The 15,474-nt window shown below is 41.0% G+C and overlaps 2 protein-coding genes across 3 annotated transcripts; one reads left to right on the top strand and one right to left on the bottom strand.

Annotated features, from left to right (window-relative positions):
* Nucleotides 1–3,304: 3,304 nt before the first annotated feature.
* LOC121542889 (coiled-coil domain-containing protein 85B-like) lies at nt 3,305–6,449 on the top strand. Its single transcript, XM_041852495.1, has one exon. It carries the CDS (start codon nt 4,553–4,555, stop codon nt 5,153–5,155), a length of 603 nt encoding a protein of 200 aa, XP_041708429.1. The 5' UTR covers nt 3,305–4,552; the 3' UTR covers nt 5,156–6,449.
* An 885-nt stretch (nt 6,450–7,334) lies between these two features.
* Nucleotides 7,335–11,849, bottom strand: LOC121542878 (fos-related antigen 2-like). 2 transcript variants are annotated; one of them, XM_041852478.2, is made up of 4 exons: nt 11,455–11,849; nt 10,732–10,989; nt 8,831–8,938; nt 7,335–8,652 (listed from the first exon to the last, which is right to left on the bottom strand). In XM_041852478.2, exons 1-4 carry the CDS (start codon nt 11,584–11,586, stop codon nt 8,098–8,100), a joined length of 1,053 nt encoding a protein of 350 aa, XP_041708412.2. In that variant the 5' UTR covers nt 11,587–11,849; the 3' UTR covers nt 7,335–8,097. The 2 variants fall into 2 exon arrangements, with proteins under 2 accessions (XP_041708412.2, XP_041708420.2); XM_041852486.2 differs by having other exon boundaries at nt 10,732–10,986.
* Nucleotides 11,850–15,474: the final 3,625 nt, after the last annotated feature.

Below are 15,474 nucleotides of genomic sequence, written 5' to 3'. Positions count from 1 at the left end.
AACTTCCTGACTGATGTCTTGAGATGTTACTTCAGTATATCCACATAATTGTCCTTCCTCATGATGCTACAGTGAGGGAAAAAAGTATTTGATCCCCTGCTGATTTAGTATGTTTGCCCACTAACAAAGAAATGATCAGTCTATAATTTTAATGTTAGGTTTATTTTAACAGTGAGAGACAGAATAACAACAACAAAATCCAGAAAAACACATGTCAAAAATGTTATAAATTGATTTGCATTTTAATGAGGGAAATAAGTATTTGACCCCCTCTCAATCAGAAAGATTTCTGGCTCCCAGGTGTCTTTTATACAGGTAACGAGCTGAGATTAGGAGCACACTCTTAAAGGGAGTGCTCCTAACCTCAGCTTGTTATCTGTATAAAATACATCTGTCAACAGAAGCAATCAATCAGTCAGATTCCAAACTCTCCACCATGGCCAAGACCAAAGAGCTCTCCAAGGATGTCAGGGACAAGATTGTAAACCTACACAAGGCTGGAATGGGCTACAAGACCATCACCAAGCAGATTGGTGAGAAGGTGACAACAGTTGGTGCGATTATTCGCAAATGGAAGAAACACAAAATAACTGTCAATCTCCCTCGGCCTGGGGCTCCATGCAAGATCTCACCTCGTGGAGTTGCAATGATCATGAGAACGTTGAGGAATCAGCCCAGAACTACACGGGAGGATCTTGCCAATGATCTCAAGGCAGCTGGGACCATAGTCACCAAGAAAACAATTGGTAACACACTACGCCGTGAAGGACTGAAATCCTGCAGCGCCCGCAAGGTCCCCCTGCTCAAGAAAGCACATATACAGGCCCGTCTGAAGTTTGCCACTAAACATCTGAAGGATTCAGAGAACTGGGTGAAAGTGTTGTGGTCAGATGAGACCAACATCAAGCTCTTTGGCATCAACTCAACTCGCCGTGTTTGGAGGAGGAGGAATGCTGCCTATGACCCCAAGAACACCATCCCCACCGTCAAACATGGAGGTGGAAACATTATGCTTTGGGGGTGTTTTTCTGCTAAGGGGACAGGACAACTTCACCGCATCAAAGGGATGATGGACGGGACCATGTACCATCAAATCTTGGGTGAGAACCTACTTCCCTCAGCCAGGGCATTGAAAATGGGTCGTGGATGGGTATTCCAGCATGACAATGACCCAAAATGCACGGCCAAGGCAACAAAGGAGTGGCTCAAGAAGAGGCACATTAAAGTCCTGGAGTGGCCTAGCCAGTCTCCAGACCTTAATCCCATAGAAAATCTGTGGAGGGAGCTGAAGGTTCGAGTTGCCAAACGTCAGCCTCGAAACCTTAATGACTTGGAGAAGATCTGCAAAGAGGAGTGGGACAAAATCCCTCCTGAGATGTGTGCAAACCTGGTGGCCAACTACAAGAAATGTCTGACCTCTGTGATTGCCAACAAGGGTTTTGCCACCAAGTACTAAGTCATGTTTTGCAGAGGGGTCAAATACTTATTTCCCTCATTAAAATGCAAATCAATTTATAACATTTTTGACATGCGTTTTTCAGGATTTTGTTGTTGTTATTCTGTCTCTCACTGTTCAAATAAACCTACCATTAAACTTATAGACTGATCATGTCTTTGTCAGTGGGCAAACGTACAAAATCAGCAGGGGATCAAATACTTTTTTCCCTCACTGTATCTATTTTGTGAAGTGCACCAGTCCCTTCTGCAGCAAAGCACACCCACAGCATGATGCTACCACCCCCGTGCTTCACGGTTGGGATGGTGTTCTTCGGCTTGCAAGCTCCCCATTTTTCCTCCAAATATAACGATGGACATTATGGCAGTGGGTCAAATACTTATCTCCCTCATTAAAATGCAAATCAATTTATAACATTTTTGACATGCGTTTCTCTGGATTTTTGTTGTTGTTATTCTGTCTCTCACTGTTCAAATAAACCTACCATTAAAAGTATAGACTTTATATATGTCCCATTATGATGTATGTGAGTGCACAGGCAGCGCCATTGAGACCATCTCCATTTTGAAGTAGTACATTTTCTTTTTCTACTACTTTTATGAGTTGGCAGACAAACTGAAAGGGTGCATACTGCCAGCTAGAGTGTGTTGTTTTAATGGGTATAAAGCCACGGTTGGTGATTTACGGCCAGCTGCAGTTATGGAATGTTTGCTCACAAGCATAATTAATTGGCTGATTCCTCCTGATGACCCAGATGGACTCATTTAATCCTTCCTTCACCCACAGGACGGCCCACCCAGTTGACTACTTTAAAATGGTGGTAGCCCTCAATGGCAATGTCCATGCTAAAACGGATTTTATCCATTTAGAGTCCTCTATCTAACTCGATGGTGGTAAATTTCCACTTTCCAATTGGTTAGGAACGCCCATTACTCAATCAAATTAAAAAAATAAAATAAAAAATAAAATAAGGAAAATCAGAATTAGTTATTTTCCCATAATAAACACAAATAAAATGGTAAAGAGTAGAGAGCTATTATGAGGAATTGTGGTGTGTGTGTGTGTGTGGGCATGCGCTCTTTCCCCACAGAGATTAATCGGAATAAATCCCACCAAATCCCTCTCCTCACCCCTCCCATCCTCCTTTTGCTGTTTCTATCTGGGTCCTTTCAAAATTACAAAAGAGAAAAACGACATAGTCAACTGTCTTTTTGTTTTACACCTCTCACTGCAAACCAGCCAACCCCCTCACTCTCCCAGTTCCAGCCCTTCTATTAGCTAACCTCACAGTGCCCTGATTCCATCCCAAGCGCTCCCCAGTCCTGGCTAACACCCTATATTGTTATGGCCTCACTGAAACAATAGAGTAGGAAGTGGAGGGCGGAAGGATGTGGCCGAATGCCTCAGTTTAAACCATAGAAAAGCCTGTTCTCACACTTTCTGTCTGTGTATATGAAATTGTGCACACTGTAACTGTGATACACTTCTTGTTATGCGTCAAAGTGTGATGCTGATGCTTTTGCATCATATTCTGCTGTGTGTGTGTGTGTGTGTGTGTGTGTGTGTGTGTGTGTGTGTGTGAGGGGTGCAGAGTCGGGGGAAGTCTTTAAATATTTTAAAATGTATATTAAAAAAACGATAGACTACAAAGATACAATGATATATAGCCTATTTGTTGTGTGTATTTTATAGATTTGGTATATTCATAGATTTGAACACAAATGTGATAGGCTACAGACTAAAGAAAATTAGTATGCCTATAAACACATGCATTCAAATTGCATGTGTGATGTCATTTCTTTCCACTGGATACAATACGTAAGCTATTCTTTTACAGTAAAGGAAGACCAAACGGAAAGGGAGAGGGGGAGAGGGCTTCAGAAGAGGAGGCATTCCTACGGCCGCCTCCTTCACAACCACCATCAGACAACTAGATTTGAACGCTCATAAAGACATATTGTTGGATAATAGTCAGCAAGAAACTGTTTTACTGTATATTTTGACCTTCAATCTCTTCCACAGAAGTGGTCTGTATCGATTTCGTACATTTTTATTGTGTTTATCCATGTTGTGTTTGAAAAGCCTCGCCTATGGATGATTGCTTGACACTTCTATTACTTTTTATGCGAGGGGAGAGCAAAAAGGAAAATCCCATTATTTTCAAATGTGCATCATTTTCTGAAATTCACTGAGTGGAGAGAAAAACAGAGTGTGAGAGAGGAGACATCCGCTTGATAAGTGACAGTGAAGAAGGCGGACATTGTTATCCTCCACACACCACGCAATAGGATGAGCAGGAATCGGGATTCATATTTCTTTGAGTGACTTCAAAGCCTTATGGTTTGTTTGTTTTTCTTCGGTGAATTTCAAATGACTGCCTCTCATGGGTTCATAATCAAAAGGAATGAATGTTATGCCATGAACAAATCCTCCAAACAGAGGGAATACAACATTTGCTCCGACAGAACGAACGCAGATGCTCTTCAGCACCTCATTTCTGATAAGAAGACATGAAGATCTCAGTGAAAGAACATTGACATATCTTTGTCCAAGGTTTTCCGATGTAGGATTACGAGCCAGCTATACAATAAAAACGAAATAACGGATTGGAAAAGCACGAAAACCTCACCCTGCCGACAGTAACAAAGGAAAAGAAAGGGAAAACGGGACAGTAACGCACACTCCTTTCATAAAGGCCTCTAATCGCAGATTATCATGTGAGATTTGAGAGTGATGGATTGACATTTGATCAAACAAATATTGCCATTGTTGTTTGGTTTTATTATAGCAAGAGCGACCTTGTTCAGGTAATTTTATAGCTCAAAGAAAAACGTCAATGTGATCATGTGAAGCATGTGCACTGTTCCCATTATCCATAAGCAAAGCCAAGAATTGCTGTTGGCCTACATTTGCTTCAATGGTGGGATAGAGACAGTTGATAGTCACAATTCAGGGCAGACTAAAAAGCTTGCTATACATGCCCCATTGTAGAGCATCCCAGGAATTAAAGGCTACAGTTATTTGTACCCTCAACTGCCTGTAATCAGAAAAGGCAATTTTTTCTCAGGTTATTGAATTACCATCAGCTAAAACAATATGGGGAGTGACAGTGAGATTTACAACAGAGAGTTGTCAAAGATGTCTGACGAGGATTTACTCGCCTGCTCTAAAGAAGAGCTGGTGAGGCGACTGCGTAAAGAGGAGTCTGAAAAGATCTCTGCTCTTATCCAGCGTGGACGGCTAATAAAAGAAGTCAACAAACAATTACAAGGCCACCTGCTTGAGATCAGGGAGCTGAAAACCATCAACCAGCGTCTCCAGGAAGAAAACACAGAACTACGTGACTTGTGCTGTTTTCTTGATGATGACCGACTAAAGGTGAAGAAGCTGGCACGGGAATGGCAGCTGTTCGGTCACCACGCAGCCAAAGTGATGCGTGAGGATCTGGGCGGCTACTTGAAAAAGCTGTCCGACCTAGAGCGCATGCAGGACGGATTAGTGAAGGAGAATCTGGACCTGAAAGAACTCTGTCTAGTCCTGGAGGAGGAGTGTGTCAGCAGGAGTGACTCCAGTCCCGGTGGATCCACTGAGCTCAACCTGCCGTGCATGGTGTCCCGATACCTGGGAGATGGAAGTTCAAGCACTGGGAGCGTTGGTAGTCCGGACCAGCTCCACCTGGTGTGCTCACCTGATGACTGAAGATGGAACACAGCTGGATACTTTCACTGATTAGTGAAAGAGCACGATACAGAGAAATATGGGTGGAGGAAATATGTTGACATAGTAGGAATATAATTGTTTACAGCATTCATTGCTAGAACACAAACTTTGTTGGAATAGTTTTAAGAAGAAAGCATATTAAACAAAATACAGCAACATCTCCAGAATGGCAGCCAGTCAGGTGTGGCTTCAGCACCTGCTGCTGTCCAAACGAAAACTTGAAAAATACGTTTTTTTCCTGGAAAGATGACAAGCCTACAGAGACATTAGACACTAAACATCAAGCTTTTTTGGAATGATAATTTGTCCATTTTTATTTTATTCAACCAATCTTTTTGGAGGTTATCCTCTTTTCAGTGATTGAGACTGTATATGGTTAACAGTAGAAGGTGTTGTTGGAAGGAGGTTGAGTTAGGATGTTATCTCATGCACTGGACTGTACTGGGAGTGGACTATTTTGTACCGCATTGCACTGGACAAAGCTACCATGGATCCCTGTAGATTCATATCTCAATACAGATTTGAGCCATACTAGTACATGATATCCAAAACCATTGAATAATTTGAAGGATGAGTGTTTTGTGAGAGACCTTTAAATAACATTGAAATAATGTAGATGCTGCATTCTGTCCCTCAGGTCAGGATTGGAGTGCTGTGTGTATGAAATCACAAACTAACAATGAAATTGTGTGTTATCAGCGCTGTCTTGGCTGCCCTTCAGTTTTACACTGAAATTGCACGAGATACATAGTTAGTGTGCTACAGTAATTTAGGCTGTACAATACACTAAACTTGGCACTGCTGGTTTGTTTCTTACACCTGCACCTATGAACTGAACTCACTCAAAACTGAACTGCCCCAGGCTGTTCTCAACCAACCACTTTTGTATCAAAATGGAAGCTCTAGACTGGAGTTTACAGGATGATGGATTTATAGATGCTGGCAACTAGGCAAGACACTTTTCTGTTCTTTATTGCATTATTATTGTTATGATTATTATAATTATTACAACTGCTTCACATTTTCTGTATAAGTTGCCAATAGTCAGGATCCCAATATAACTCATGTTTTGTGGTAATTCTGTCGAGATACTCTCTCATTGTCTTCATCAACTTGACCTATCAATATTACTTAATTAGCAAATACACATTTTTGTTTTATGCATATAGAACATGCTCCTGGATTAGATAAGATTTGCTTTGTTGTTGGCTGTGATTGGTGGGCTGCTCGTAGTGCATTGAAGAGATTTAAATACACTGGCTGAGACACTCAATCGTGTTGTGACCTTTCTTTGTGTGTGCAGGAACACGTTCATTTTACATGGTGTAACATGAGTGATTGATTGATCTCTCGACCTGTTTGTCCCAGACTGCAGTTGATTGATGTTCCTGTCCATGTCATACAGCCTGACATTGTGGATATTCATCAGTTTTATTGTTGGACCTGTTTGCACAGCAAGGAGATCTGGAGTGGACAGTAACACTTTCATCAACTTAGTGATACACAGAGAGCTCCTTTGACAGAGGAACACACATAGGCACTCTCTCTATTTTCTAACCCCCATTGCTATCATATGCTCTCTGGGCCTCGTGTGAGTGAGTGACTCACTTCATTTGCGGAAAGTACAGTAACAAGAGAACTCTGTGTTCAGGAATCAGGGTCATGGTTAATAGATCTCCATTTACCAGACTCTCATTATGATCTACTCCTTTACTTTCCCGGACTCCCTCTTACTGTAAACATGCTTTCCCATTCAATCAAACCCACGTCCCATTGTGACCTCATTTTCTTCTCTCTCATTACTTTTATACTAGGTACATCTGAAATGTTAATTTGTGTTCTTTTCATCTGTTTGTATGTGTCAGTGATACAGTTCTTTGCTTTTTACAAGGACAACCAGAGAGGAATGGCCAGTTTCTCCCTCCCTTTCCTCCCCAGCATCCATTACTCCCTTCCGTAAGGTTGCTAGGCAGCAACATCAAAAAGGAAACAGGACCTATTCAAAATGCAACAACTAACTAATGGGCTTAACACTAAGGAGTATTCTTTAACGCTTTCGTACTATTTTAAAGCATAGAATTTGCTTGACTTTTTAACATACTGATGCAAATATCACATTGTCATCAAACATACTTGAACATCACCAAATCAACATCTGTAACTTTGTCTTTATCGTCTCTTTATTGTACAGCTTTGTAAGATCGCATCAAAATGAAGGCACTGCCCACTAAACCCACAGTCAAAAGAGACACATTATCAAAAATATACTACACTCTCAACAATAAATACATGTCTATATATTCTATATTTACTCCCATGGTCCTGCCTTAGTTGTCTTGAAAATGTTCCCAGAATAATGCGGTTTTGCATAAATTAAATACATTCTATTGTACTAAAGATACAATATGAGAACTAGCTGTATACATTTTTTATATAAAGATAGCTAGCATACATGAGAAAGTTTACATAACTTGGCATGCGCGTATGATTATCCTAAAACAAAACCAACGTGTTTATTACCATGTACTACTATGTTGTTACAGGTATTAAAGTCCAGTGTTCATTCAGTAAATTGATGTGGTCCCTACATTTCAAATGCAGAAATATCCCCATTATTGCCAAAGTGCACAAAGTTAATGCATTTTTGTTTGCACATTTGCACAATTCTACCTCTTGGGTTTTGATCATAACACATATAGATTGTTAGAAGTTATATGCATCAGGGAAAACAAACAATGGTGTAACAATACAAACCTTTAAATATGAGTCATTCGCATCACCATAATGCTTCTTGTGAGTGTCAGTGTGTTAGCTTTTGTGTGTCACCCCATGTCGTTGTCATAATCGTCATCATCATTGTCGTCATCTTCATAACCGTCAGTGTTGTCACTCAGTCTTTCCTAACATGGAAGCCCGTTAAATCACAGTGTGAGGATGGTAGGCGAGTTTAGGGAGTGATCTGATTGGTCCCCACTGCTGCTGCTACGGCGATGGGCAATACTACAGGGCTGGGGGTTTCGAGACTGCTGGGCCACATCATGTTGAGAGGAAGATGACATAGGCGGTAGAGCCTGGGATGAAATAGTGGAACTGGAGTCTAGAGAGCCAGAGGGATAATTGAAGACCAGACTAGCTGTAAATGGAGTAAGAGATGGAGTAGAAATAAGAATTGGGGTGTGAAGGGACTCAGATTCCATGGGGCCGGCAGACGAGGTCACAGGACGAGCAGGGATAATAATTTTGGGTTTGGGCTTCTCAGTCTTTGATTGGCTCTTTGCTGAGGACCCTGGTAGGTCCTCAGGCTCGATTTTGATTCCTAATGAGGGAATCTCTGAGCTCGGGTCAGAATCAGAGTCCTGGATCTTGCAAATAGGGCTGTGGGCCTCTATGACAAACTCTAGCTTTTCTTTCTCCTTCTGTAGTTGAGCAATCTCCTTCTGCAGACGGGACTTTTTAACTTCCAACTCGTCTGTCTCCTAAAAGAGGTAAAAGGAAAGAGAAAAGGTTAGGGTTGTATTGTCAATCTATTTATTTTTTCAATTGGCACAAAAACCCAGTAGTTAAAACATCTTATGTGTCTGATAAACAGGTGATATGATTTACAAACGTAAAAAATATATGTTAATAAGCCTCTTCAAATTAAATTCAACTTACGCTTTGCAGAGTGTCTGTCAGCTCACGTCGGCGGTTACGACACTTGGCAGCTGCCTGTTTGTTCCGCTCCCTCCTTATTCTGCGTCTTGTCAACTCCTCTGGGGACAACTAAAGTGAAAGAAAGACATTTGATGACTATGAAAAAAGTACCAATAAGTTTCACAAAAATGTACTACAACTTGAAAGACGTCTAGCTCAACTCAATTGAAGGGGACTGCACTAAATAGCAGACGACGAAAATATGTTTAGAGTGGTGAAATACTACCACCTTGTGTATAAATTGAGTCACTACATTCAAACTTTCACAACGGCATTTCGTAATGTCTGAGCCTTTTGTCACACACTTCCTCCAATTTCATTTAACATTTTGTCCAGTTCTTTGTTTCTGTTCATCAAATTTTTCCCACCCCTGTATTATGATGAGTCACTCAGACCCCCGTTGTGACTCAGGTTTGAGTCATATGACTTGCCCCGGTGAGTCACATGATAGCCCATTTCCTGTCCCATCAAGTTCACTCAACCACACATTCTGGAAGTGTAACTGAGAGCCAACAGGTATAAAAAGCATCTACCCTCAAGGATAACAAAACGTACTACTAGTAGTAGTTAAGCAATTTGATAATTACTTGATGTGTTGCCATCTTGGCTCAAAGTCAAACAGGTTGATAAAAGCTCTCATATTTTCTAGCACTTAGCCTATTAAGTCACACTAACATCAAATTAGTGGCGTATCTCAAACAATGATTAAGCAGGTCAGTGTACATAACTGTTCCAAAGTACATAGGCCTAGGTGTCAACCAAAACAGATGTGGTCAACCTCTGCATCATCTGGAATTTCAAAATGTTCACAACAAATCTATCCCATTCAAAAGAGAGCTCTCAGGAATATTTGTTTCTGTAATTTTGTTTTCATCCTATCAGACAAGACGGGTGTGGTAATGTCTCACTGCCATGTCAGAAGTATAAGTCAGTCACAGACACTACAGGATATTACACACTACTGACACACTGACTCAACCATCTGTCTCTACACCTCTGTGAAGTCTCTAGTTGCCATTTTCCATGCCCCTCTCAGTCCCAACGGAGCACAGTATCTGTATACAGTGTAGCACTATTAGTAAGACAACAACTACACGGAAAAGAGCCTATTAGTGCTGAGCGATTAACCGAAATGTTGCATTTTTTAAACAACTAATTGACTGAAGTCGGTTCAATTATTTTAATTCCATTTCGTACAAATTTTTTCTGTGAGCTGGATGTGCGGTTTCTGTATAGTTAAATCAGATGAAGCCTGAACTGTGCGATGTAGTAGGGAGTTGTATTTTCCAAAAGGCAAATGTTCTAAAATTTAGCTCAGAAAATGTTGTAATTAACTACAATGACCATAATCCATTGTGCTCCTGCTTAAACTTGTCTGGTCTGAGCAGAGCTGAGACTGAGAGAAGAGAGAATGCGTGATCGAGAGGTATATTAAAGTAAAGTCATGTGAATAAATTATGGTTAATAAGTGATAAGCAGTAATGGGCAGTCACTACCATCATGGGACTTTTATTAATGGTTTTATTCAGTGTTGTTACAGCATTCAGCCCACATAATGCATAGTGCATTTAATGTCTAAAAAAATTATCGAAACCTAAATCAAAAACAGTGATTATTTTTTTATAATCTAACTGAAACCGAACCGATTTCAAAAAGCACTAATCGCTCAGCACTAGGGCCTACTAAACTATACCTCTTCAAAGACAACCACCTCTTCGAAATGTATGTTGTGATAAGTGACCTTACGATTCATCTGCAATTTGGTCAAATATCCACCCACATCCTGGTACAATGCCTACCTACCTTTTGAAATAAGAGTTTTACACTCTACTGGCTAAAGACGAAACATATTTACTTCTTACATGTTCATCGTTCCTGCGTCTGGTCGTGCTTCCGGAACTTGCCGCTGCCCTTATGACCCCTGGTCTGTAAAGGTGTGGTTGGGAAGGTAAGGGGTTGAAGGACCTCATTCCTGCTACAGGTGGGTAAGGAGGACGTGGAGGCCGCGAGGGGCCAGGTGGACCGATGAGGGAGGGCTGGACCAACCACTGGAGGTCTTGGTTGGAAGTGATGTCGTTGAGACTGGGAACAAACTGACTGCCTCCTGCCACAGTGAACTTCTGAAGAGAAAGAAAGAAAGAAAGAAAGAAAGAAAGAAAGAAAGAAAGAAAGAAAGAAAGAAAGAATAGTGTAAGGAGATGATGGAAAAGCAGAGGGATTTACAGCAAAACTATTATTTTGAACCAGATATGGACATATGCATGTATCAGGATATAAAAGGCAACAATTTTGACAGACTGATATTTCAAAATAAATTGGTAAATACATCCATCATGTGTATCAATTCAACACAAGACCACAATCAGACAATGGTAATCAGACTTACACCATGGCTATAATACAACTATTAGCCTACTACATTTCTTATGTCACTATTATTCCGTTAGTACTCTATTATTACTACATTCTGCAATTAATATTATTAAGCAATATGATAATTATTGGGTGGAAAACTTTAAACAAAAATAAGCATTTATTACTCTTATTGAAGTTTATCAACGTAGACCAATATGTGTGCCGCCTACCTGATCTTGTTGTGTAGTTGAGGTGCTGGTGCCCTGGGATACAGCACTCGATCCGGTGTGGGGGGACCCAGAGTCGATGTTGGGGTACGTAGAGCTGTCTCCTCGGCCCAAGTCCCCAATGTTCCGATACATCTTTGATTGTAAACTGCTATCCCGATGAGTGCAAAGTAATCCACCAGAGGAGTTTTATGAAGAGCAAGCGATGAAGTGTTCGGGTAAAGTGTCACGTTCACTATTCAAACATAGGGCAAACCCTCCTTATTTCTGGAAGTTGGTAGGATCCGAAAAGATGTATCCTGAAAGGGGAAAAAGGAAACTGCTAATGAAAAGCTTGTTCTTGTGTATGACTAAATTCTCTCAAATTAATTTAAATTACTCCTTACTTACATTGATCATTCCAGTTGGACTGAAAAGTATAGAGTGATCGTGGAATTATAAACGCCCAAACCGATACTATAGTTTTTCTACGCCCCTCCCAATTTACTGGAAATGGTGTTGTCTGTTTTTCGGCGTGTAACTGGCCACGTGCGAATGACGTAAGTGCCCATATATGGTGAGTTTCCTCCAGCAAGTGTTCCCGGGAATCCTCATAGACAGTTTGGTTGTTTAAATCAAATCAAATTGTATTGGTCACATACACATATTTAGCAGATGTTATTGCGGGTGTAGCGAAATGTTTGTGTTCCTATCTCCAACAGTGCAGTAGTATCTAACAATTCACAACAATACACACAAATCGAAAAGTAAAAGAATGGAATTAAGAAATATATAAATATTAGGACTAGCAATGTTGGAGTGGCATTGACTAAAATACAGTAGAATACAGTATATACATATTAAATGAGTAAAGCAGTATGTAAACACTTTTAAAGTGACTAGTGTTCCATTATTAAAGTGACCAGTGATTCCATGTCTATGTACATAGGGCAGCAGCCTCTAAGGTGCAGGGTTGAGTAACCGGCTAGTGATGGCTATTTAACAGTCTGATGGCCTTGAGATAGAAGCTGTTTTTCAGTCTCTCGGTCCCAGCTTTTATGCACCTGTACTGACCTCGCGTTCTGGATGATAGCGGGGTGAACAGGCCTCCCTGTGACATCGGGTGCTGTATGTGTCCTGGAGGGCAGGCAGTGTGCCCCCGGTGATGCGTTTGGCAGACCGCACCATCTGGAGAGCCCTGCGGTTGCGGAAGGTGCAGTTACCGTACCATGCGGTGATACAGCCCGACAGGATGCTCTCAATTGTGCATCTGTAAAAGTTTGAGGGTCTTAGGGGCCAAGCCGAATTTCTTCAGCTCCTGAACCAACAAAACCGACGCGTGCGCAACTATAGGGCAAACAGATGGGGTTGGCTTAGATTTTTGACAACATGTAAACTATATTTCGTCTCCAATGTTAATTGAAAACATAAATACATTTGCACAATGAGCACTTGTCTCAAATACATCGTTACAGTTTATTGTTAGCTAGCTAGCAAAGTTGAGCCATATTAGCATTAAATCAGTCAAAACACAACATGGTATCAAGAACATGATGACACTAGCTTCAATGACTCACTTACGATTCCCCACATGGCAGTTTCTTGTCATTGTTTGGTAGCTATCTGGCCATCCAGAATCACAACAACTAACGGACATCTACCCCACTGAAGCATGTGCATCGTTTTCGTGATGTTGTCAGCTAACCCATGACAGGGGCAGAAAGCATGCTCTCTTTGAATTCTACGCGTTTCTGCCCCATGCTTTGCATACACTTTCTTTTCCAGACCACATCAATCTAGACAATGCTGCCTGACCCCGTGTAGCTCAGTTGGTAGAGCATGGCGCTTGCAACGCCAGGGTTGTGGGTTCGATTCCCACGGGGGCCAGTATGAAAGTTGTATGCACTCACTAACTGTAAGTCGCTCTGGATAAGAGCGTCTGCTGAATGACTAAAATGTAAAATGTGAGTCATCTGAATGACACTATGGCTGCGTTTAGACAGGCAGCCCAATTCGGATTTTTTTTTCGATCAGCTCTGAAAAAGCTGTGATGTGATTGGTCAAAATACCAATTAGTGGGTTGCCTGTGTGAATGCAGCCTGTTGCTGAATTATTTCTCCATCTGTTTCAACTGTTTTTGGCAGTGCCAGTAGCTGGCGGTTTTCTATGGAGCCTACTGTCAAAAGCTTCCATAAAAATGCTTAAATCCTAAATCTAGTAGTGGCTGCGATATCACTGAACCGCTGCAGTCCCTGCTCTCCGTTATGGTTCTATTGGGGTTGAGTTCCCGACATGGTTGACTCATCTGTTGTGAATAACTACTAAGCATTATCGAAGCCAATACATAGCCTACTGTAGGATTCAGTTGCTATTTGTACCAGGTTGTATTTTAGGGTATAGAGTAAAATCGGATTTCACTGTGCTCAAAATAAGGCTAAAACTATTAGCAGCATGCATTAGGATAAATTTACAAAAATGTAAGATACAGTGAATAATGACTGTTGCATCATCATTATAATTTGAGCCATTTTGCTCTTAGTGTTGTTTTTGTCACTTGCCACCACCAGCACTATCACAATGCGTGAAAGTGAAAGATTTTCACTTCCGCATCGCGTTTTTGTCATATGTATACTGTGACCTAATACTACTACCACTTCCTTCTTTTCGGGTTTGCTTTGCCTGTATTATTTCCTTTTGTTAATGGGGAGACACGTGCACTTCTCTCTCTGTGGCATACTATATGAATGACACCTCATCGGAGTGTTGAATGAGAATATAGGGGGAGGTGAAGATGACTTAATGCCTCTGGAATGCCGTGATGACACACCCTTTCTGTCTCTAAATGACATGCCACCAATTGACTCAGACATGCATCATTGATGCATCACAAACGTAGACTACATGTACATGCAGAGGTAGCTACACATCGTACAACCATGCACACCCACAACCCACCACTTACACATGCAGATGCATTTTATAAGTCTTCATGTTTTTTTCGTAGGCCACATCACACACACCTACTCATCCACTCCCCCATAACACACACGCAATCTCCTACCATACACACATCTAATAAGGATGATTCATTTCCCTGTCTTTTTGGTGTATCTTCGAAAAATAATGTTTTGTTGATATGTTGTTCATTTGATTATGTATCAGATTACAAGTAATAACTTTCCCTATTTTATTTTTTATTTTTCACAATTAACAAATGTATTTAATTAGTCACCATGAGTCACTGTTTCTTCCAAAAGACAACATGGGCTACCTTCTATAAAACTAAAGTTAGCCAGAGGAATAGTACACTGTAATTTGGTTTTATGTAAACCAACACTGTGTTTACAATGGGGTTTTGTTATATATATTTGTTCTATTTCTTAGGTGACAAATAAGCCTAGAAGCAGCAAATAGCCTACTAATTGAATCAAGCAGTGTCAAACTGAAGTAATGTTCCTCTGCTCAACAATTCTTGATAAATGAGCATACTTGTTTCTGTATCCAAGCTCAAGATGACAATCCACCTCTTCAAGGACATAGGGTTCTGCTACTACCATAGACATTACATTACATTACATTTGTCATTTAGCAGACGCTCTTATCCAGAGCGACTTACAGGAGCAATTAGGGTTAAGTGCCTTGCTCAAGGGCACATCAACAGATTTTTCACCTAGTCGGCTCGGGGATTAGAACCAGCGACCTTTCGGTTACTGGCACAACGCTCTTAACCACTAAGCTACCTGCCGCCCTAATTAGTGAAAAAAAAGGATCAGATTTGGGCTGCCTAATTAGACACTCAGGATGTAGCTGGTTCTGTTCTGATGGATCTTGGCCATAGTTATATAAATATCTCTATATGGCTGCGTTTACACAGGCAGCCCAAATCTGATCCTTTTTTTCCCCTAATTGGTATTTTGACTAATCAGATAATCTCTGAAAAATATGGGGGAGGGGGGGTAGAAGGATTATTTTTATACTATTCCAGGTATTCTTAAAGAGGTAGGGTTTCAAGTGTCTCCGGAAGGTGGTCAGTGACTCCGCTGT

This window comes from Coregonus clupeaformis, chromosome 3 (genome assembly GCF_020615455.1).
Source record: "Coregonus clupeaformis isolate EN_2021a chromosome 3, ASM2061545v1, whole genome shotgun sequence".
Classification (NCBI taxonomy): Eukaryota; Metazoa; Chordata; class Actinopteri; order Salmoniformes; family Salmonidae; genus Coregonus; species Coregonus clupeaformis.
Note: the sequence above shows the minus strand (reverse complement) of the source record. Positions and strands in the feature narration are given on the sequence as shown.